Here is a 24,231-nt window from a genome sequence, read left to right on the forward strand (position 1 = left end):
CCAATTTTCAGTTTCTTGTATTGATTCCTATGTGCATTTTTAAGATATTTTTATCTCTTATTTTCTCTTATTTTGACTTACATGTACTGATGAATTCTCCCCACTTCTTTGATGGTTGCCTCACAGGAGAGAATAATCGAGCGCTTGAAAGAACAGCGGGAGAGAGATGATCGGGAAAGACTAGAAGAAATAGAATCCTTCCGAAAAGAGAACAAAGACCTAAAGGAGAAGGTCAATGCTCTACAAGCTGAACTGACAGAGAAAGAGGTGAGTTTGGAAAAACAAATGAACTGACTTGATAGTCTCACAAACCCATATTCCTTATAGCTGGAAGAGAGTAGAGACTTAGTTGGAAAACTTGGGGAATTTAGGACTTTTGTGTGAATACTTAAGGAACTGAATGACCTTTCTCTTGGAAAAATTGCTTTTGTTCAAAGGAAAATGTTCCTATAATGTCCTTCATTGATGATGCCTATGGATATCTTCTTTGTTCTGCTAGCTGTGTATACAGTCTGCTTCATGAAACTCTTCCTTGTGACTCACCATACTTGTGGTGTTAAAAAGAGACATAATTTTTTCAGAGTCCCATGATCCTTTGCTCGAGGAGGATACAACTCCACTTGATTGGGAGTCTGTCAGGTGTTAATTCTTGTGTTGGGTCCTTTCTCACAAATAGATCATCTAATATCCTTAGCTTGGATATTGTGACACCATGCTCAACACAAAAGATGTAGGTTAAATGTGTCACTTCCTGTGCAATATTTTTATATTACAGTAAATAATTTAAAAGTGTTCTCATGCAATAGCAAACAAATGTAGAAAGTAGATGCCACCTGTCTTTTTACAAGACCATATACCTATAAGAATTTAATTGATTAAAGGTGTAGAAGGGGATGCTTTGACCCATAACACCCTTCTCCATTCTCCAAGTGATACCTATAACCTTTTCACGAGGAAACATTGGTAGATATGTGAGCCAATAGGCAAGAGGCAGTCATACGCATTCTTTTATCCAGTCTCTACAACTTTGATACATGTACAACTGGTCCTTTCACACTTTGTCTAATAAAAGTGTCCATCTTCTTTAGCATTTTTCAGACCCCTTTGCCTTGCTGCATTGTCCCAGTGCACTGTGTTCTCTTTCTCAGATCTATAGGATCACTTCATCCTTTGGATGTTGCTAATATTATACAAATTAACGTTCTGTGTAAATAGAGAATGCACAAAGGAAAAGTTTTGATGAAAAAATGAGTTAAGAAGAAATCTAGAAGCAAAATTAATAGCCCTGAAATGTACTTCCTCTAGTTTTTCTCCATGTCCCTGCATATCCTCATCAAGTTATCACTGAGCAACATCCCCAGCTATGCCCACTAGTGTTTTGATGGGAGATTATTTATTTGATATGAAAACAAAGACGTAAGTCTCTTTCTTCTATTTCATTACTACTTTTCACTTGGTGGATCTATACTTGGAGTTAGTCTGTGAGAAAGAAGCACAGATAATTTGTTCTCATTTGTTAAGTTCATTCTTTGCTTTATAGAAGTGTTATTTGTGGAATTGTACTCTAAAAATCAATGCCTGCACTTCTCAAAGGAGGTCTTGATGACATGGTAGAGAATGAGCTTGGTGTGAAGTATTTTCATAAACAATATCAATATTGAACAAATCCTAGCATTTCAAGAACCATTTAGTATTCTTGTATCATTATACATCATTGGCACCAGGCTGGCAAGGGTCCATGAGGGAGGGTTCCGCCAAACAAACAGACCTAGATTAAGAAATCTAACTAGATCAATAAATTAATTTCAAGGAATGGATTTACATAGTAATGGGGGTAGGGAAGTTTAAAATGTGTAGGGTGGGCTAGGAGGAGAAGCTGAACTCTTGAGGCAGAAACTGATGCGGTACCCCACAGTCGGAATTTCTCCTCCTTTGAGTTCTGCTCATAATAATGGAATCATGGCCACTCAGAGTACAAATGCAGTCTCCTTCATTCAATTTCAGCTGATTATAGATGCTGGTCATATCTACATAATCATGGCCACATCTTGATTAATAATTGGGTGTATAACATAATCAAAATAAGGCCGGGCATTAGAAATGGCAATGTAAATATCTGTAAAGAACAACTTTCAAGTTGCACTTAGCAGGGAATTTGTATTTTATTTGTGATGATTGTATGTCTTTACTATGAAAAAGATGAATGTATTATGAAGTCTTCTATTATATCTGTAGGTAGGATATTCTAAAGAACACTGAAATTAGTTGTAATCTGAGTTCAAGAATTATCTGCCTTTAACAGCTAGATAACCTTTGACAAGATGCTGAACTAATTTGGGCATATGTTTCCTCAACTGAGAAACAAAGATAGCTAAAGTAGTTAGGAGGGAGCATCTTGCTCAGATGATGACCTTCATCATCAAGGTCATTCCTGTGTCTGTGAAATATCGTAGCATGAAGTATTAGATAACATCATTATTTACTGAGAATCCATGATGTTTTTAATGTCTTCCTCAGTGCTGCAAATGGATAAAAATGAAATGTACCCAACTGACTTCAGGAGTAACTAGAACATTTTCATCACATGTTGTTAGCTATTTCATAATTGAGAATGAAAATTACCTATTTAGAGTAATCCAAAGATATGTAAATATTTCTTAATTTTTAGAATTCTAACAATACAAGCAAACTCTTAGTTTCTAGATATGGTTGATAACTGGACTGATAGAAGTAAGTCATATTTGAGTTAGGGAGATCCATTCTATTTGTCGAACATGGATGGAACATAGGAGTACTTTACTCTAAAATACTTTTATCTTGATTCTCCATAAAATGTTTGTAAAACTAGTAATAATTTATCTGTCACAGAAATGGAATTAATGAAAACTTAATAAAATATTTCTTTTACTTTTATTTTTTATTTTTAAATTATTTTTATTATAAAGATACTGTTTCCCTTTATGGGTAAAGCATTCAATTTGGTATTTTCTTTCATATTTATCTGTATGAATTAGCAGCAATAAATATAAGCAGAAGGTTTCAGGTGTTGGTTTTGTCATGACATGTAAAGACTACTGTTGGACATAAATCAAGACTTTCAGAAGTGAAAAGTGCTTTGACTGACCATAGCATTTACTCACATTTGATTCTATAGCAATTAGATCTATTCTGTAAGCTGGCCAACTTTAATTTCCTGGCCAGAAATAACTATTATTTCCTTAGTAAGACTGTAGTTACCTTTTCTGTGTAATAGATACCTTATTACTATGTATGAAATCAATGTATTCAGATTGAAGACATTGCTAGAGAAATTGCAGTGTTTTACTTACCAGCATTATTTTTCTTTCAGTCTAGTTTAATTGACCTCAAAGAACATGCATCTTCATTAGCCTCTGCAGGGCTGAAAAGAGACTCCAAATTAAAGTCTCTAGAAATAGCCATTGAACAAAAGAAAGAGGAATGTAGTAAATTGGAAGCACAGTTAAAAAAGGTAAGTGAAGTCTTAGAAAAATATCTACACTCATTTTAAGATGACTTTGTAAAATGGGAAAGGAAAAGACATTTTTTTCAAAGGAAAGAAATTCCTTATCTTTTTCTGTCTGCTGATAAAAGAATTAATTAAACACTCTTAACATTATTCCTAAGAAATCTGTACCAAATCTGTCTGTGAACCTAAAAGATTATCTTAGGTTTCCTGTCTAAAGAAAACTTGAAAAATAAAAAATAGTAGCAGAGGTAAAATGTATAAAATCCAGCCATTATTCTCTGGGCAAATCTCAACTATCAAAAGAGATGATGAATGGAAATGTTTGTAATAAAGCAAAGAGTCCAGGTGGGCCCACTATACTTAGATAAAATTTTACTACTTTCAGGAAAAGATCACCTTTTGTATTAGAAACATGCAAAAGTTTGTCTTCAGACATTAAATTTCTAGAAACTCACCAAAGTAGTCAAATCCCTGGCATTTGTGTAATGTGACTGTTTATAGAACCCAAAACAATCTTACTGTCTAAGAAAGCTTATTATATAAAAGAAAGCTTTGGAAAAAAAACAAGACCTTTACATTGTGGCATTCACATGTTTTCTCTGATCAAAACATTTTGTGGAGTGCATTTTCAGTCATGCATTGTTCCTTTGACTTTTTCCCTATGTCGTTTGGTTCGTCTGCCCTCATTGTTCACATAAAACTCATAACATTATGAGTTTAAGCATTTTGTTCCCCTTCGATAACTTACGAATGTATTCAAAAGTGATAAGAATCTAAACATTCAAATTAAGATATAACTTGAATATGTATAACTCATAACAACTTGAATGGGGATTAGTCAGAATAATGAAAACAAATGACATGGAAAGTCAAGGATATGAAGAAATCACATCTTATAGAGAAATATTCTGGATATTTAAATATTTAATATTCTACTTTGTATGATGTGCTATGTAACTGAACTATGACTACACAGGATATTAGGAAATTATAATGAGAAATTTCACATGAAGAAAGTTTTACTATGGAAAAAGATAAACATATAGAATAAAGCTCTTTATAAAAATGGAAAAAATGTATATTAAGTCCATTTCACAGCCCACTCACTATATTCTCTTATTTCAAGAAGGACTATTAAGGGCTGGGAAAGTGGCTCAGTGGTAGAGCGCTTGCCTTGCATGCCTGAGGCCATGGGTTTGATTCCTCAGCACCACATAAACAAAAAGAAAAAAGCAGGAAGTGGCGCTGTGGCTCAAGTGGTAGAGCGCTAGCCTTGAGCTGAAGAGCTGAGGGACAGCACCCAGGCCCAGAGTTCAGGCTCCACGACTGGACCCCCCCCCCCCCCAAAAAAAAGAAGGACTATTAACAGTATATGAAAGAGTTGTCCATTTGATGTTTAAATGGAGATTGACTTAGCCAAATATTCATTGGGGTATGAAATATATTTTTGACACATATAAATAAGTTCTAAAATTTGATATACATGCATATGCATATCAAGAAATCAGCTTAAATACATTTTAAAATAAAACAACTTTGTGATTATAATACACAACTAAAGATGACTTTCTAAAAGAGAGAGATTCTGTGGCCCCTGTGCTGGTCCTCTGCCTTATCCTTCTCAATTTGAGTCTCAGGGAGGATCCAACGTAGAGCTGAGCTTGAAAGATATGATAGCTCACATGAGCTGTCATAGAGAGCAGAGCATTCAACTTTATGATGTCTGCAGATACACGCTCAGAATTCTCTCTTATAGTATAAGCCAGCCATAGAATTTGAAATCCTTTAGTCACTAAAAGGAAGAGGTTCACATATAATGATTATAGCTCCCATGTACATGACTTGATTAGTTTAATAAATCAACCTCTATGCAATTCAATATAGTTTCCTTCAACATAGCTGTGGTTTGCCCAAGAGATCACTTACAGTATGTGTTTTCCTTAGGTTCTTAGGTATACACCATTTGCTGGAATTCACAGACCAATCTTGTAAATATTTTAGTATTATTCTTGACAGCAGCTTAACATTCTACAATGTTACCAGAATTAAAGTGACAAATATGGTTATCTTACTATAAAGGAATTATTAAATTTATGAAATGATACTTATTAATACTTATTTCTAAGTATTAATATAATCTTTGTTTATACTATCTTATAAATGCATAGTACAGTTAATTAAAATAATGATAATTTAAATATTTTTATGCCTAACCTCTGGACACTGTGTTGTTATTTTTGGCTTTCTAGCATTAACTAAATTCAAAAGTTAGAAAAAAAATTCAGCAAGTCTTTAATTTCTGCTAATAAATAGTTGCATATAAACCTCAAGTACCCATCACCTTAAAAAGAATTGAGATCTACATGAAATATTTGAAAATATAAGCCAACAGTATGTGAATATACATATAAACACATCATTTACTCATGGAAAAATAAGCAACTATAAAAGCTTCTGGAGAGTTTGGACCTCTTTTTAAATAAAAGGGTATGTGACTTGTGAATTAAATATAAAGGTTTAGTAAATGAAAGTTGAAGACATAGTAGTTTTATTATGTCATAAATATACCATAAGTTTACAGTGGAATTTTGCTTAAGATATGAGTATCTAGATACTTTTGCCAATAAAATACACATAACATCATAGATGTGTTTCATTAACAGAAATCTTGCCTGCCTGTGACAGTGAAATCCAAATAGTGATTTCAATGTGTTTTTGTCTAGTTGACAGTAGTTGACATTGATAAATAGTTTTTATAGAAAAATTTGTGAAGAACACATAGGCAGTTTTTACCATTTCCTATTTTGTGTGAATTTAAGATGTCTTCAAATACTTTGTGATGAAAACTGGTTGCAGGCAAAAAAGGAACTCTACAAATTTCATCCCACCTCTTAAAAATGATGTACATGTTCATGTGTGAGAAAATCTTTCCTAGTATTAATGAGACTGATTAAACAATGCCAACCAAATAATGCCTTACTGCTACTTACATATCATGCTTCATACCTCTATGCATTCATCTCAGGTAGATATCCAGGGTTGTGGGGAATCTATTGACATGTGCATCACAAAAAACTTTTGAAAGGCTCAAGGTGTAGAAGGCAATTGATGTGTATGATTAAAAATCACTTAAGAAGCAACAGCAATCAAAACTGCTGTGCTTTATGCTCTTCAATAATTTTTCCAATGATTGTTGTGTTTGAGGAGGGGTTTTCAACTAATAATATCATTATTTACTTAATTCAACTTGAAGAAATAGAAATTGCAACACATAAAGGACACATCTTAGTTCAAAGCGATGTAATTAATAATTTTCCAGTATCTCACCTTCTATACCTGGATATGAACCCCAAGGTAATAGTGTAGGTATTAGAGAAATACAACTTGAGGGTCCTATTTAAAATAATAATCACTACATTAACATCTCTATATGGAACTGACAGGTGTCAGACTTTCTAAAGCACTCAGAAAAGTGTATTTTTCTAAACTAATTCTGAGCTAACAGAATGGACTGTTAATGAAGAGTGAAGAGTGGACAATACCAAATGTAGTTCCCTTCAGTCTTCCTATTGACTACATTTTCTTTTTCCTCTTTAAGTTAATATGATAATGTCTTGCTAACTAATATTTTGTTCTTGTTAGCATTCCATTAGCTAATCTATATGTTTTGAAGTTTGGCTAACTAGAAAAGTCAGGCTTACATTCATATGAAAGAAGAAATGATAAGAGTTAATTAATCTTTTATTATTACCATCTCTGAAGCTTAGGTAATAACATTGTTGGCTTGACCAAAAGTACTTGTGATTCATGGCTGGAAGCCTCACTTCATGTATCATCAGAAGTGGACAGCTTTCTTTATTTCATGGGTTATTTAACTTGAGAAAGGGAAAGTAACACAAACCTTAAATTTCATATTCCAGCTATTCTTTTTTAGGAGCCAAAGTCAACATTTGTATTTCCCTAGAGCCTCTCACTTTCACTGTGGAATGTTTAGAAACTGAAATTTCTTCTTATTTTAACAACCAGCTCGTTTGTGCGAATGCACTGGATTTATTGAGCTAATGCTGTTTTTCTGGATCTTTCCTTCTTTCCCTGTCTGTGCTTCAAATGCCTCCCCACCTTTGCAATGTAGCAAGCTGAGCAGTTGTTCAATCAGATGTACAACCCAGTAAGTCATTTCTGAAAGTTCCCGCTGTAACATATCAAAGCATGAGGATCCATCGACCACATGTCATACTATGCCATAATCGGGAGGTTTTGAAAGTATTTATTAGGCTCTTCCCATTTCCGTTCTGTCAAAAGAAATGACCTATTCAGAGGCCATTGCTATTTCTTTTGAAAGTTAAAAGTTAAGAGCTCAAGGAAATATTGCCAGCTCTCATATTTCCTCCTTCCTAACTTTAGCTCTAAGGCTATAGAGAACCAAGAGTCAGATGAAGATCTAGGTTCATAGAATTCTTCCTAAAATCCTTCAAATACAGACCTACCTGTACTAACAGGAATAGTACTAATAAAATATCCAGCAATTCAATGTATATTATATTCATAAGCTAGATGTAAAAGTAGGTTTAAATGTAAAATTAGGGCTATGCTCTTTGAGATTATAAATGTCTAACAGAATTGTAAGTTTTTTAAGCATCAGTTAGTTGAGGTCAAGTTATTATGTGGTATCCTGATAACAGAAAATAGGAATTCTGATTACAGCTTGTATACAAAACTAGGTAACTAATGAAAATATTTGTTAAATGGTCCATATGCACTACAGTAGAATGGTCCATAGTACTACAATAGAAAAGCCTTTTTGTTTTGTTTTGTGAGCTCAAGTGGCTTACCAGGAGCTTTACTATATAAAGATGGATAGAATTTCTCAATTGACAGATGTGATCTTTCTGTCCTACTTATAAATTCTCATAAAAGGAAAGGGCATGGGATAAAAGAAACAATTTAGCCAATACATTTTTCCTTGTTAAACCATTGTTCCAGAATATTTGCATGTAGTTAGATTTGGCCCTTCATCATAATAAATTTTATATTTTCACACAAGATTCCCAAAGTCCTGACAGAGCATCTTTATAATCTTTTCTCTGGTGTGGATTTTGACGGAGCAGCAAAACTAATCAATCAGTTAACTCTTTTAGGATATGAAGGACAGATTGCTTATTCCTGCAATAACAAAAAGTCAGTAGGACCTTAGCAGAAATTTACTATCGCTGTCCGGATAGGTAGGATCAAAGAAATAGCTCTGTTAACTTTTAGACCATTCCAGATACTGATGACATGGCCTCATCAACTTTTCCTTCACTTCAGCTCAGTGATGGGTCTCCAGCATGCCTAAAACTTTTCAGACTTAAGGTAACGAATTCAAAAGGCCTTGACTGACTTTCCTCCCCATTTTAATTAAGCAAAGCCATTGATTTCGCATCCTGGGAAAATGGCCAACTCTCATTATTTTAACTCCCTCTGTCTGCAGATATTCTCAGGGTCCAGTTCTTTTTTGACTCAGAGGGATGTAGCATGATGGATTTTTTTCCTTGCTTAAGACTTTTAAAAAATAAATATGTTTTTCCTAGTTTTAAAAGTAATAGATAACCAGTTGAAAATTTATGAAAATATAAATGGATATAAGCAAAAATAGGGGAAAAACAGAATGGCTTACTACAGAGATAATCCTAAGGAACACTGAATTGCTCTCTTCTTTGGCACCTTTGTGTGGTTTTGCTGTCATCTCTTTTTTCTTTCTTTCTTGCCTGTCTTTCTTCCTATTCTCTGTTTTTCCTTCCTTCCTTTTCTTTTCTCATTTTTCCTTACCTAGTACTCTATTTCTTTGTATCAAATTGTGTCATGCTATTTATTCAGTTTTCTATCACTTGTTTTTATACAACTTATTAGAATTTTCTCATATAATTATTGTTTCAGAATACTCTTATTTAATCCACAAATTTCAGTCACTATTTTCCCCCTTAATCTAATGGTACAAATTATGCTCTTCAAAGAGTCTTTCTATATTAGATCCTCTCTCTCTCTCCCTCCCCTTTCTTCTTTCCTCATAATGAATTTACTTCTGGGCTAGTGATTTTAAGAAGCTCCCAACAGTTCCTGCTGCGTTGCATTTCATAGAAATTTTGTGAATGCACACGTGTCACAGCACTTACTAAATGGGGCCTTTGGCCCACACTGTGCCTCACATTAAAAATGGCCATTTTAGATAACTTTAGCCATGCTTAGGGGGAATGTTTGTTTGTTTGTTTTTCCTTTTTAAGTTTTTCCTCTATAATTAGTAATGATGTTTAAGTTTTAAATACACTTACTAGTTTTTAATATTACTACTTTTTTCTTCAGTAGATTGTTTATTTACATCTTTGCAGCCCCTGACTAGCATTTACTGGTTTGTTCATTGGTTCACATGAGATATTCTGTGCTTTATTTAAAACTTTGTTCATCTTTGTAGAAATTATTTTGAACTTTTTTTATACGTAAAGGGAACTGTTTCAGAATTCTTGTCCTGTGATTCTCTTGAGGAGTTCCTCATTGCCTTTATTCTTTAAAGTCATTCTCTGATTTTACTCACCTATATCTAAAATTTTTTGAATATTATTTTTTACATCAATCCAAACCTTTTATCATCTTCAGTATATTTTAATTAATATTAACTGCATTTTTCTAAATTACCAACTAATTAGCACTGTTTATCAAATAACTCCTTTATCCACTGATTGTGGTACTAATTTGTTGAATACTAAGCTCTTGTAGTCTGTCTCTAAACTGCTGTTTAGAACTTTTGGTTCTTCCTTATTGGGTCAAAAATTTAATGACATAGCATCATTTACTTGTTTTATTTTTAGGGCTGTTTGTTTGTTGTACAAAGGTGTTATAATTCCGTAAATTGGACTTTATGTACTTAAAAAGAACTTTTTTTTTGTTTGCTGGTAATGGGGCTTGAGTTAAGGCCCTGTGCTCTGGCTCAGCTTTTGTGATTAAGGCTGGTGCTCTTCTACTTGAACCACACATCTACTTCTGGATTTTTGTGGTTAATTGGAGAGAAGAATCTCTGGGATTTTCCTGATGGGCTGTTTTTGAACCATAATCCTCAGATATCAGCCTCCTGAATAGCTAGGATTACAGGTGCCACAGATGCCCAGCATTTAATAATATTTAAAAAAATTATTTTAAGTTGTTGTAGAAAGGGTAGGTATCCTTTAAGCATATAATAGAACAAATTTTACTGCAATTATTTTGGCTTTTGTTTCTTCATTTTATAATTTTATAACTTCCTCTCATCATTTCAATTTAATTTCAAGATTATTTTGTCAGTTAAAAACACAATTGTTGGTGATTTCATTTGAATTATGTTCATTTTTAACAGTGATTTGATCACAATTGATATATTTCTATAATTATTTCACCCTTTTCACAAACTTCATTTAAGAACTTTTTTAAATTTCAAGGCTTTGTGTTTTGTTTTGTTTTGTTTTTACAATAAAGTTTTGTCATTTTCCTTCTGTGAGTCCTGGAATATTTCTACTTAAAGTATGTCTTTTTTTTCAGTTGCTATTGTAAATAATCTATTTCTCCTTTTTATTTGTAACCAGTTATCAGTACATAGGAAGTTTTTTTTATTCTGGTATGTTTGTTTTGAATATGGCCACCCTCACATTTTTGGTGAATTATACTGTAGTTGTTTTTATTACATAGGAAAAATTTACAGTTAGTTCTGTGTCAGTGTGTACTCCATCAGAATAGTCAGGGATTAAGCTTTAAACCTTTCTGCAAGTATTTTCCTCTGGAGTACAAATAAACCACTTGCTTTTCTCCTCCCTTTACTGTAGACTGTTCATTGTACTCAGTGATGTTATTTCTTAGGAAACTAACCTTTTGCCTTTGAATCCTAATTACTTCTTATAATAACTACCTTTCTGCAGCTTAACTAGCAGTCTGAGGGAGTTAACTGTACTGCTGGGGGAGTTCATCTTGTCATTGTACACTCTTTGCAGTGTACAATGCAGTGGAGTCCTTTTTCTTCCCTTTGTTCTTAGTTCTAGACAAATAATATGGTTTTATCATCAGTTTCAAATACCTTCTTTATTGTGCCCCTAGTGATTATTCTGTTCTGAGATGGTATCCAGAGTCTTTCATAAATTTTTAATAACTCTTTAGACCTTTTGTTTCCTCAATATAGTGCTTTGCATGGTATCTTCATTGCTGCAAGGCTCACTGAACAAGCAACCTTGCTACTAGCCAGTGTGCTTAGACTCCTCTGCACCCAAGATACCCCCTCCTACCTAGCCATTATCCATGTGAAATCTCATCCCCTGTGAACACACCTTTTGCAGGGCTCAAACTTTACTTAAACCTTGACAAGAACAAGACCAAGCATTTTCCATTCCAGAGAGAGGGGAAAAAATGTCTTGTTAATGTTCAGTGAGGTCTTCCTGATTTATATGTCATTATAGGACCGTAAAATTCCAGGAACAGAGTGGGCTGAATTATAAATGTTTCCACAGTCATTGTTTAGGCTTTGTGGTTTCTTTTTAAGATATTTTTAATCCTATTTCTGAAAACTATTTGATCCACTCTTAAACTAGTAGCTCCTGACAAAGTTGCACATGACAGCTATTTAAGAAATAACTTAAGACACACACAAGGCACATACAATGCATGGACATGCAAAATGCACAGTACAATTGATACAGGCTTTCAATGTCTAAAGAACTCAAATAGTACTTACAATAGCATGTGAGATTTGAAATTTCATGCTTTATTTCAGAACCTCTGGGTAATTACCTCAGTCCTCTACATTGCTAATTTAGAAAATTGCACAGTTCAAAGGAATTACATTAATTGTTACATTTTTGTTTAAAGGGATCTTAAAATGGGCCAAACATAAAGTTGGATACTTTTTGTATAGTAGAAAATTTATTTTGAGTATTTATTTTTATTTATACAATTCTTATTTATTCCACCTATAAAAATTTTCTTGTATAGTTTTTTAAATGGGAATGTATAAGATTTCAAGACATAACGTTATTTATTCCCAAGTATGTTGTTTTCAATTAATGTGCCTATCATCATTAGTTTCTATTATTTAAAGTGCATTTTAAATTTTATAATAGGTTGTAGTTCCATAATCACCCTTATTTTAGCAAGACTTATTTTGCCCAAACATAAAATATTGTGGAAATTGGTACTTCTTTTGATCATTGAGATCAAATACATTATATAAAATAGAAGACTCCCATTTTCTGCTGCCAAGACATGAAAGGAATGTTAAGGTGCTATAAGAGGACACCCTGTCAGCAAAATGCTGCAATTGAGAATATTTTACAGTGCATAAACTTAGTAAATACTGCTAAAAATCCAGAAGGAGCAGGGATGAAAAAAATCCACCAATTGATGGCTTAACTTTTTGCTTTTACTTTATAGTCATGGGTAATCATTTGATTATTTGAAGGAAAGAATTTTTAAAAATTAAAACTGCTAGGGCCTATTTCAAAGAAACAGTGTTATATAATATTGAAACTGAATGTTCCCCCTCTCGTATCACAGCAGGTTTCTGGAGTTATGGTCATGTTTTTCCTTTCTAGATATCTGTAATGAAGAACTAGTATTTGACTAAAAATAATCTGTGACTTTACAAGATTAAGTACAAATAAACTTGAGATTTGTGATTTTGATAGGGATAAACTCCCAACTTGTTTTAAAATTTATTTATTTTTATTTATTTATTTTTTGGGGGGTATCCGGTCATGGGGCCTGAACTCTGGGCCTGGGCGCTGTCCCTCAGCTCTTTAGCTCAACGCTAGTGCTCTACCACTTGAGCCACAGCGCCACTTCTGGCTTTTTTTCTTTTAGCTTATGTAGTGCTGAGGAATCGAACCCAGGGCCTGGCATGCAAGGCAAGCGCTCTACCACTGAGCCACCTTCCCAGCCCCTTAAAATTTATTTTTTATTGAGTTGTATTCATTGTACAATATTCATGTGTACACCCAACATGTACAGATCAAATTCAACTCCCTACTTCAGACCCCCAAACCTTCAGTCTAAACCTTCAACTTTATGTTGCCTCAATTTTCTGTTTTTCTAAAATATGCTTAAAGTTTTTCAAGAAATATTTAAGACAGAGCAGATACTTGGATATTCTTTAAGTTGGCCTATTTAATCAGCAAGTTAAATCTCTCCTTTATCTTCTTTTTATTTCTTTACTTTGATTTAGACACAGTATTAATTTTATATTTTGCTTGGCTTCTTGTTATATTTTCTTCTATTAATATAACTGCCAGGCATTGTAATGTATATTACACATCCTCAGTCATTGCCAGTCTTTGAGAAGTTTCCTTATATATGCAAATATAAAAGAATTACAGTGGAAGAACCACCCCCACCCCAACTTAACACAGGCTTTTCTTTAATGTTTTTTTTCCAGTTGTCTGTTTTTCTAGAAGATGCTTAATTGTCTCAAAACATATTTTGAGATAAAGCCATATACCTGATTATTGATATTTTTTTGGTTTTAATGAGCAGTTGAATGTTCCAGAAAGATAATTTTGACCATATTCCTGATCGATAAATTGTGGAAAGAAAAGACCTTCATTAATTTGCATCTTAAGGTTAGAGTCCTGACTAACAAAAATGTAGTGATATACTTAATTACCTCAGAAGAACTAGAATGGGGAAGCATTTGTCATATGAGGGACATAATTTGAACTCAACAGAACAGATACTTAAGAGGAAATGATTGCTACCCATTTCTACTTAAATCTTGAATATATCAGAATCTTGAATACATTAGGTAGGAATTTATTGTGATAATAATTTATTGAAATATTTTTTCCACAATAGACGATATGTTGGACTAAATCTATTCCCTGGTTTGCTCCTCATCAGAGGCTGATAGTCTAGATAAAAACTGTTATAATTTGAGAAGGAAAGGGTATTACATAAATATAAATAAAATATTTCCTTTCTTCCATTATTTGGCATTAGAAATTTAAAGGAAGCATTGGATCCATTTATTTATTCAGTCACTTATTTACTTATTTAATCCATTTATAACATAGTATTATTAGTAGGTCTGTAAATCTCATAATAGTACATTTATACTATAATGGTTATAAAGCTCATTGTCTGCAAAGTTGTGATTCACTCTAGGTAGAAGATCTTATTCATATCCTTGAAAGTTTGTAGAAACCTTTATCTCAAGGACTTATGATGGGTTGGGGCTCAGAATCCTTCCCAATCTTCCAAAAAAGCCACTGTTACTCTGGAATCTTTATGTGATCCTGTCTCAAAGTTTTATTGATGTAAACAATTTAATAATGTTGTCTAGTTGTACCTTTATATAAAAGCCCTTCCTCAAATTTGGCATCAATATAGAAAATAGTTTGACATAAATTATTCCCTAGAATCAATAGGTGGTAATATGGAACTAGAGATAGACATAAATAACTCATAGGTTGTCTATTTTAACTCACAGTATATCTTCATTAAAAAATATTTGAATATTATCTAACAGATACAGCCATCTGTAAACTTGACAATGGTCTTTATTTTAATAATATGACTTCACTTCAAGGTTACTTGAGTTCATCATTGATGTTGTCTAGATCTGTCATTTTTTCCTAGATTCTCTATATATCCAAATAGCCCATGAATCTTTAATCATACTCAAACATTCTCACCTATTGAGTTGAAAAGGCTATGAACCACTTAATTTTACCCAATGTAAAAAAACTGGTCTTGGGTTTTCATCTTCAAGGATCTAAAATAAGGAATGTGCTCACATGCCTACTATTAACAAACTGTAAAGATTTTATGAGACACCTTTAAAAAATATGTAGCATCATTGATAAACATTAATAAAGCTCTTAACTTAGCTGCATAACAAGCCTTATTTCTGGGATACCTATTGCAAAATTATAACTACTAAGAAGCACAAATGAATAATTTTTCCCACTTGTTGACTCGTTCTGAAGTTTTCATTGTTCCTAAAAAGGCTTCATCATTTCTTATGGACATAAGACACAGGGTTCAATTTAGAAGGAAGGTCTCACAGCTACTACTGCTATACTCATTTTCTAAAAACAATGATAATAATCACAAGAATTAAAAACAACCAACATAAACTACAGAAGTGAACTGCTCTTTATGAACTTTTAAAAATCATCATTGGGAAAGAAATTTCAACTTTATCACAATTTGTTTGTTTTGAATGTTTCTATCTATCATTACTCAATGCATTATTTTTATATACTAATGTCACTGTTTAGACATTTTGAGGAGTATCATCAGATGATATTTAGATGCTGTAGAATAATGGTAGTATTAGTAGAAAATGGAAGAGGGGTTAACATGAAGATTATTCTTTTTAGCTATTAAAACCTATATTTTAATACTCTCCTGTCACAAAATTTGAGTTGTTTGTTATTATCTCAAATAGAAGTAGATATGTGGAGTAGGTACTGTCCTGTCTTTCAAAATAGCATATCTGCTCTACATTTTAACATAAAGACTAAGCTATTTCAGTATCTAATGCTTAAAAAATTATTAGATTAGTAAACTCCCCAAATCATAGTAGCTCAGATATTTCTTTCAGATTATTTAAATTATCTAAAAAGGTCAATCATTTATTAGAACAACACCCAGAGTGTATACTTAATAAAAATTAAAGGTTCTCTGTGTTAGAAGAACAACCTGGTACAAGATTAGGTAAGAGAAAGTAAACCAACTCCTGATAGTATTTTTAAATGGATCTATTTTTCCAAGTTCTTTTGCACAGTTGTCTTTATTTCTTAAGTGAGGAAATTTTAAAGAACATGAAAGCAAATTATCCCCCTTTCATCCTCATGCTTCAATAATATGTTACATGCAAAATATTTTCAAATGATTTTGTCATAAGAAACTTATTTTATTTTTTTACTAATTTTTGAATTTTTTTCTACTAAATCATTGCAAAGACTGTGAACCTTCTAACAGTAGTATTAGTCTGAACTTTTCTAACCATGCATGATTCACTGGACCCCACAGTAGCTGGAGCTTGCTTGCCTTGGTTTTTCCCTGAAATTACAAAGAAAAAGTGTGTAAAAGCACATTGAACATCTGCTCTACATAACAGGACAGCAGAACAACTTCAAGTCCTAATAAATTGTTAACCTTTTCTTGTTGCACCTGCGAATTTTGGAGATACATACATTTGACTTCTCAGAACTTTTTCTGTTGAATGTGCACTGTTGTTAAACTACTTGTTTTTTCCCTGCTTGCTCTTTGAAGAAGTCAATTAGGAATAATGGGAAACAAGGGGTAGGCAAAACATTGCAGTGCAGTGTTCTTTCCACCTGTCTGGGAATATTTCAGCCAAAGTTTGCTCTGAGGTATAGAAGACTGTAACACATTCATACACAGAAACCACAAAGACTTTGGCTGCAAATTATTCTCCAGTGTTGTTGCTTACCGTTGCTTGTGTCTGTTCTCGTGTGTAAAGCTGCCATCTATCTATGCATGTGTTTGCAGATTCTTGTCTATGTGCTTGTTCATGAATTAGCTCATCCTCCTCATGTTTTAAAGATTAAACATATCCAAGAAAACAAGAATTTATGGGTATGACTGTTGGCCAGAAAGCCATTCGTTACTTAGGAGCCTTCCTTTTTAATTCTATCTGCTGCTGAAAGTTCTAAAAGATTAAGTACTCAACAGTCAGTCAGCCAGCTGCTTACATGTTACCTGGCTGCAAATATACCATGACAGAACTTGGAAAACGGTTTTAATATTATGTAGTTTCAGTTCTTTACACTGGAAATGGAAGGATTTGATCTGTTCAGGCCTTCATGGTAAGGAGTTGTCCTGTCTTAATACTCACTGCTTGCCAAATGTGCAAGAAGAAAGATTTTGTGAACTAACCTCCCTTCCCATTAGTCCCCCTGCTATTGATGGAAAGAAAGGCCAAAAGTAACAATATTTTATGGAAGAAAATAATAATAAAAGGAGCTTACCACAAGAAATTGTAATATATACTTTCAAGTCCATTTTCTAAAGTAGTGAAAATGTATAATTTTTTTTCTCAATTTTGCCTTCTTACTGACAGAACACCCATAATTTTTGTTGGTTATTTCTCTCCAAAGTTTATTTCTGGGCCATTGGTGACTGTACTAACTATTGTTCTAAATCATTGTCTTAACTGAATTCTTTAAAAATGTAATGTTGAAGGCTCATAATATTGAAGATGACTCCAGAATGAACCCTGAGTTTGCAGACCGACTAAAACAGCTTGATAAAGAAGCATCTTACTACCGTGACGAGTGTGGCAAGGCTCAGGCAGAAGTAGACCGGTTACTGGAGATCCTCAAGGAGGTGGAGAATGAAAAGAATGACAAGGACAAGAAGATCGCGGAACTTGAGAGGTAGGTTTTTCAGTGATGTGAATTGTCAGTGGTGAGTGAACCATGATGACTTGGTTGCACATTTCAAGTTGCTTAGATTTGGGATTCACAGTTGCACATTCATACTACAAGTTGGAAACAGGTTATGTATGAAAAATATAACGTGCTGTTACATGTTTGTGGGAAACTAGGAAGTTAATGGGCTTATGCATTGAAATATGATGTACTTCTTCAGTGTTTATGACACTGTGGCTGAGTTTCTTGAGTGATGTAGTTCTTGTGCAAACTAAGTATGCAAAGAAATGGCTCTCTGACTACCTGGAACCTCAGTTAGAGATGAACTTTTGTGGCTTAGGTTTGTCATAAGCAAAATAATATGGGAGAATATAGTTGGGGGTTCTTTAAGCTAAGGAAAGAGAGAAAATTCTTATCTTTTGGAGTCTTTTGGCTCACCATAATCAGTTTCTCCTTGGGATTTATTGTTTATGATGATCATATAGCACTTGGAAAACAAATGGAAATAAAAATGCTTGAATAGGGCCTAATAGCTAATTCTGTCTAAAACAAGGAGGGTTGTATTAATGTTCCAGGGTATTTAGATTTTCAAATAAACCCTTCTCATATTAATATTCATGTATATCACAGTCTCTAAAAATAAGCTTACTATCAATGCTTTTGCCTATACTTCATATAAAGGAAAATTTTCTGAATAATCTTACATAACTTTGTAACCTCTGAGGATTTCTCATTGGTTCAGCAATAAGGTAGAATTTGTCTGTCCTAGATTCAGTCCATATGGAAAACATCAGCAAATTCTGAATAAATCAGAGAGTGTTTGCCAGCTCTGATTGAGATACTGTGAGGCAAGATAAATGCAGAATAACTCTTGGTCTTACAGAAAGATAATAGAGTTTCGTGAAAGAAAGATTTGGGTTCAGATTTTAAATCTGCTTTATGCTAGCTCTGTGAGTTTTGTATACACTTTACTTCTAGCTTTTTGCTGGATAATTAGAGATAAGAAACTCACAGACTTTTCTGCTTGGGTGGGCTTTGAACAACAGTTCTCAGATCTCAGCCTCCTAAGCAGCTAGAGTTACATATGTTAGGGACGGGTGCTCAGATCATTTTAATTTTAAAATTTGAGAATGTTCAGCCAGTTCTAAAAGGGCTGGGATATCGTTGGTTTTAAATATAGCAGTATATTGGGCTGGCATGTAGCTCAGTGGCAAAGCGCTTGCCTAGCAAGTGCAACATCCTGGGTTCCATCTTCAGTACCAAAAAAGAAAAGACAAAAAAAATACAGTTAAAAAAACTCAAACAAATAAATATAGCTGTATATATGGCTTTGTTTGAATTACATTAAGACCACAATATTTTGTTTTGTAAAAAGCTAACATGGGATCGCAGGGAAGATATGACCACATCTTGTTTATTGGTTAGAAAATTGACCTTGAAAAGTTGAAGGACTTTCTACAGACTGATCCTATGGTCAGACAGATGAAAAACTATAATGTGAATTTATTGACTCCTACTGTGCTCTGAGAAACGGCGTCCTATGATAGGTATTCTAAATAATAATACCAGTGATATTAATTATAACCAATTACTTATATAATTAATATACTATAATTATGATCACAGTAATAAATACTGTGTGCCAGATACTTTGTTAAGCACCTGCTCTGCAAAAATGAATACAATTTAATCTTCTACCCAACATAGAAATTGTCAGATTCTCATTTTATGTAGGAATTATACAAATTCTGTAGCTTTTTTAAGTTTCTAGAGCTCATAAGAAACAAAGATGGACTTTAAACCTAGGACTGACAAAGAGTCTATTGACAACAACCCCTTTGGCCAAAGGACCAGTAACAATGGATAATCATGCAGCCAGTTGAGAGTGGTCCCTGAGCAGACACGGCCACATGAGATGGGCTTCTTCTTTATTAGCTTTCATGAGGGAAAGTGATTACTCCATGTTTAGAAGGCATTTTTTCTGCACTAAAAGAGCTCACCAAAACTGTAATTGAAAATCAGAATCAACTACTATAAACATTTACATATGAATAGCTTAATTATCTAGTTGGACAAACAAGTCTTAGCTGGGCGCTGTTGCCATTAAATCATCAAGAATATTCACAGTTTTATTTCTTCAATATGGAATGCATTAAAGCAGCAGTGATTTTACAGGCATTTATCTTTATGTACTTTCTGCACATTTTCTTTATCTCTACGTTTGCCTCTCCTTAAAGCTGATGCCTCCCAGGCACTGTAATTCATAAAATGTGTGCTGAGATTTGACTCGCTCCCAGGTCTCTGCCTGCCTGTTTCTTGGGTCCAGCAGCAGAATGTAGTCTGGGAAATGTCTGAGTCCTGGACCTTCGGAAGTGGGGGTGGAGTTCCAGAGGGGCAGTATCTTGGGAAAAGGAGGGCTTGGCCTTGGCCTAAAGCACTGTCTACTGGGCTACCTGTGTATTCTGACCAAAACATCTTCCTCCAGTTCCCAGGCAGCCTCTTTCACATTGGGAAGTATCTCCATTTGTTGACTTAAACTATACAATTCATACCTCATCATGTTGAAGATTTCTTAGCAATATGACATATATCTCCATTTTGGAGTCACAGAGAGTGCTTGCAATTAAGTTTGTGCTTTTCAAAACCAAAATATTGAACTTGAAATGAATTTGTGGTCTCTGGCTTGTAATGTGACCTACCAGAGTGAAAATGCCTCTTTTGAAGCGGCTTTTATTCAAAAATATGCCAGAACTTCAGGCTTATACAACAGGTCAAGTTAGGAATAACTTAGATGCCCCAAACACTGGCCTGCTTCTCTCTCAGAAGGCAATTTGTGTTTGCTTTTTGTCCTATTCGTCCTTACCCTTAAAGAATTCTTTCCTCAATGGATATATTCCAAATAGTATGTGGCTGGCATTCCAAAGGGGATGATTTTTTTTAAATCAGCTATTAGAGAGTTTGCTTTTTAAGCTAGAGTAGTTTGCTCTAGAGTAGTTATCATGCACACGCTTGCCCAGGAACTATTGCATATGATGCTTAAGGCCCAGCTGACAGCATCTGCCTAGAATTATAGGCTGCTATGGAAGAATTGGCCACACAGATGGTGGTGGGTCTTGAGTGTGTCCCGGAGAGTTGATCAAAATCAGCCTGAAGTCTTTATTCTATCACTGATGCCACAAAGAGCTAACTAAACCTTTGAGACAGTAAATTATGTGGCACCTCTGGGTTGGTGCCCATTTCAGAAGTAACCTTTTGGTGGATAGGGAAAGAGAGAGTTAATTAGAGTGTCGAGCAAGACTTCCTGCTACTGGATATTCTGAATCACACCCATGGAAAGGACTCAATCCGGTGACTTTTTGAATAATTATCTTGATTTTGTTGGAGTTTTGCTGATTTTTTTTTTTTTTTTTGGGCTGGTCATGGGGCCTGAACTCTGGGCCTGGGCGCTGTCCCTCAGCTCTTCAGCTCAAGGCTAGTGCTCTACCACTTGAGCCACAGCACCACTTCCAGCTTTTTCTGCTTATGTGGTGCTGAGGAATTGAACCTAGATCCTCATGCATGCACTATTTAATTATCTGAACCAAATATTAATGCTACCAAACACTGAATATTAAAAATTGATTTTAGGTGCCTAACAGAACCTGTCTAAAGTTGAAACAGAAATTATTTCTTCCCTTCTGATTTGCTTACCAATGTGCTGACATAATTTCCTTAATGCCTTTCAGAACTCTATTTTAAAAGTAACAGGCTTTGTTATTATTTCTAAAATATGATAATATGTTCTAGAAGTTTCACTGCATAGAAGATAGTTGATAGAAATTTTGTTTTGTTTCGATATATACTCCTCTTTGAGTAATTTCCACTTATGTTTACAAATGTATTTGGAAAAAGCTTCTTTAAAATGAGTGGCTGATATTCCACTTGTAGCTACATTTTCTGAAAGGTCAGTGATCTCATGGATGTCTTTGATGAAACCTGAAAACCCTTGGAAAGGCAACTACACCTTAAATGTGTGCTTGCAACTTGATTTTTTTCAAGTTCTAAAGCTTGGTCCCAGCATGCAACCTAAATACCTCTGATCTAAAGGGCTTTGACAGAGCAGCTGGGGCCAGTGTTGTTAAGACCTCCATGATGACCAGGACCTGACTTGATTCTCATTTTTATTAGTTATACATTTATTATCACAAAATGCTCTTCAGGAAGTTAACAGTATAAAGGATTATCCAGACAGCACTGTTAACATGTTTTTAATCTTGAATTACCTTCATTTCTAGTTTTCTTTTAAAAAATTATTTTAGTCAACATTATTTTCATTTGAAATGACCTAACTTAAGCTTTATGCTAAAGGTTTATTTTTTGGCATCCCTTCCTCTGGGACATGCTTAAAAGGACTTCATGGTGTGATGCTGTGCGGTCCCAATGACCAATGAGCTTCTGAGGTATTGGTATCTGCAGTGCTTTTCCAATGGGTATTTTAGAACTTAAAATGAATGTGTACCTTGTGCCACTGTGGTGATCTGGAAGATAACCAGGATTTTTTATTTTTGCTTGTCACTGGAGACTACTGTTTTGACTTATTAAAAGAGCATGCTAGAACTACTTGTGCAAATAAGTTAACAAGCATCTGGACATTCTCAGTGATGAAGTTGGAACCTCATTATCACAATTGAAAAGAATTTTTGTCTATTTAGGACTACTCTTTACCTGCTTGGGAGGCTGAGAGACAAGTGGCACCCACCCCTGGGGTCTTTGATCACTGATAGGTACAGCTCTGGAAGTGTCTAAGATGGAAATCTTTGAACCAAAAGCCAAATCTCAGCTCCTTTTCGTTTTCATGGATGGATAAAGGAACAATATCTCATGGGATATAACAATCCAACTTACTGTTTCAAATAAAAATCTTTGTGACATCAATGCTTACTGCCAGGTCTAATACCTCAGTCATTTCCATCTGAGTTTATTAAATAATAAAACTTTATATGCACACAGATAGGGACTTTCTCTATAAATATTACTTTGGAAAAGGGCAACTGTTGCCCTTGGACTGCTCCTATCTCTGGTTCACATCAGTGCTTGCTGTGATTGCATGAGAGCAGATACAGGTTTCCTTGTGTATGATATTTAATGTAACAGCTTACAGAGGGTGCCCAGGACATTTTTTTTGGGGGGGGTGGGTAATAGCAGATAAAAGTTGGTTTATTGTGCTTCATTTGGTTATAAAACCTGCTAAAACAACATCTGTTAGCTGTATGTTTAAAACTAATGCATTTCCTTCCTTTTATTCTCTTTTGCTATCCCTTTTCCTTTCTGCTTATCCTCCAAATTGCTGCTTTCACCCTTGCTCCAATCAGCTTGACTCTCAGGTCAGTACTTTCAGTTTTTCTTCTAATGCCTCTTCCGCCTAAGCTCAATTTATTGCCTGCACTTGTTTAACAACACATTTCTGAAATGGTTTTCCTCTGGCCACCATTTTTTTCTCCTCCATTTCATTCCATGCATAAGAAAAGTTTATTTTATGAGAAGCCTTGTATAGGTGGGAAAACGCAAAGAAGACGAAGGAAATAAATCATCGTAGGATTATTTGATAAATTCTATTGCTGGGTTATAAAATCAAAGAAATCATCACAACCAATCCCAGCAGTTCTGCTGAGCGGCTCAGAGAATTGACTGCATGTTGATACAATGTGGAGCTGTGGAAAAAAAACACACACAAGATGCTAAATTTAACCTAGCAGAACAAAAGATCTCCCTGTGACACTGCAACTTAAAAGCTAAATTTAATGGAGCAAACCATTCATACTTTTCTCTTAATAAATCACTGTGCTTTTGAAAGATTTATAATACTTTTTTAAAGTCACTTTTGGAAAATTATCAGTGTGTTAGTAACATATTGTACACATATGTTATTTCCTGTCATTGTTTTGGTTTTTACTTTTTAGTTTCATTTTTTGTTAGCCAGACACATACTTTAATTACCTAGGGTATAGCATATGGGACTAAGTATAAAACTAGATTTCATGGTTGAAGTGTGCACCCTAATTTTAAGAAGAGAAATGGACATTTTGTTTGAAAATCCATCCTAGATCTGATTCTTCTAATATAAGAACTCAAAATCAGTCATTTCCTTTTCCTTGAGTCCAGCAAGACAGCTCTTTCAATAATATATAATAATAGATAATGATTTTTTATTGTTCAAATAGGTAATTTACTGAAAATGCTAAATTCATAGTTAATATTAGTTATTGAGCTAAGACAAGAGATAAGCCAAATTATTTACAATTATTTACTTCTCTTTATGCACAGTCCTGTCCCCCATGCCACCAGCACAGTGCATTTACTCCAGCAGCAACTAATTTCACA

The 24,231-nt window shown here is 34.1% G+C and overlaps 1 protein-coding gene across 18 annotated transcripts in view; it reads left to right on the forward strand.

Moving 5' to 3' along the window:
* Erc2 (ELKS/RAB6-interacting/CAST family member 2) overlaps positions 1–24,231 on the forward strand; it is a 1,008,017-nt gene that overhangs the window by 489,055 nt on the left and 494,731 nt on the right. For 8 of the 18 annotated variants that reach the window (XR_011371144.1, XR_011371143.1, XR_011371142.1 and 5 more), the window contains 5 exons: positions 127–267; positions 3,350–3,490; positions 7,620–7,655; positions 16,751–16,780; positions 17,684–17,877. Coding sequence is in view for 15 of the 18 variants with exons in the window: in XM_070018479.1 (XP_069874580.1) it covers positions 127–267; positions 3,350–3,490; positions 7,620–7,655; positions 16,751–16,780; positions 17,684–17,877 (542 nt within the window). In the remaining 3 variants the exon portion in view is untranslated. The remainder of the gene's footprint in view (positions 1–126; positions 268–3,349; positions 3,491–7,619; positions 7,656–16,750; positions 16,781–17,683; positions 17,878–24,231) is intronic. The other 10 variants (XM_070018483.1, XM_070018489.1, XM_070018485.1 and 7 more) reach the window with 3 other exon arrangements.

This window comes from Dipodomys merriami, unplaced genomic scaffold, assembly GCF_024711535.1.
Source record: "Dipodomys merriami isolate MVZ:Mamm:240054 unplaced genomic scaffold, mDipMer1.0.p SCAF_13, whole genome shotgun sequence".
Classification (NCBI taxonomy): Eukaryota; Metazoa; Chordata; class Mammalia; order Rodentia; family Heteromyidae; genus Dipodomys; species Dipodomys merriami.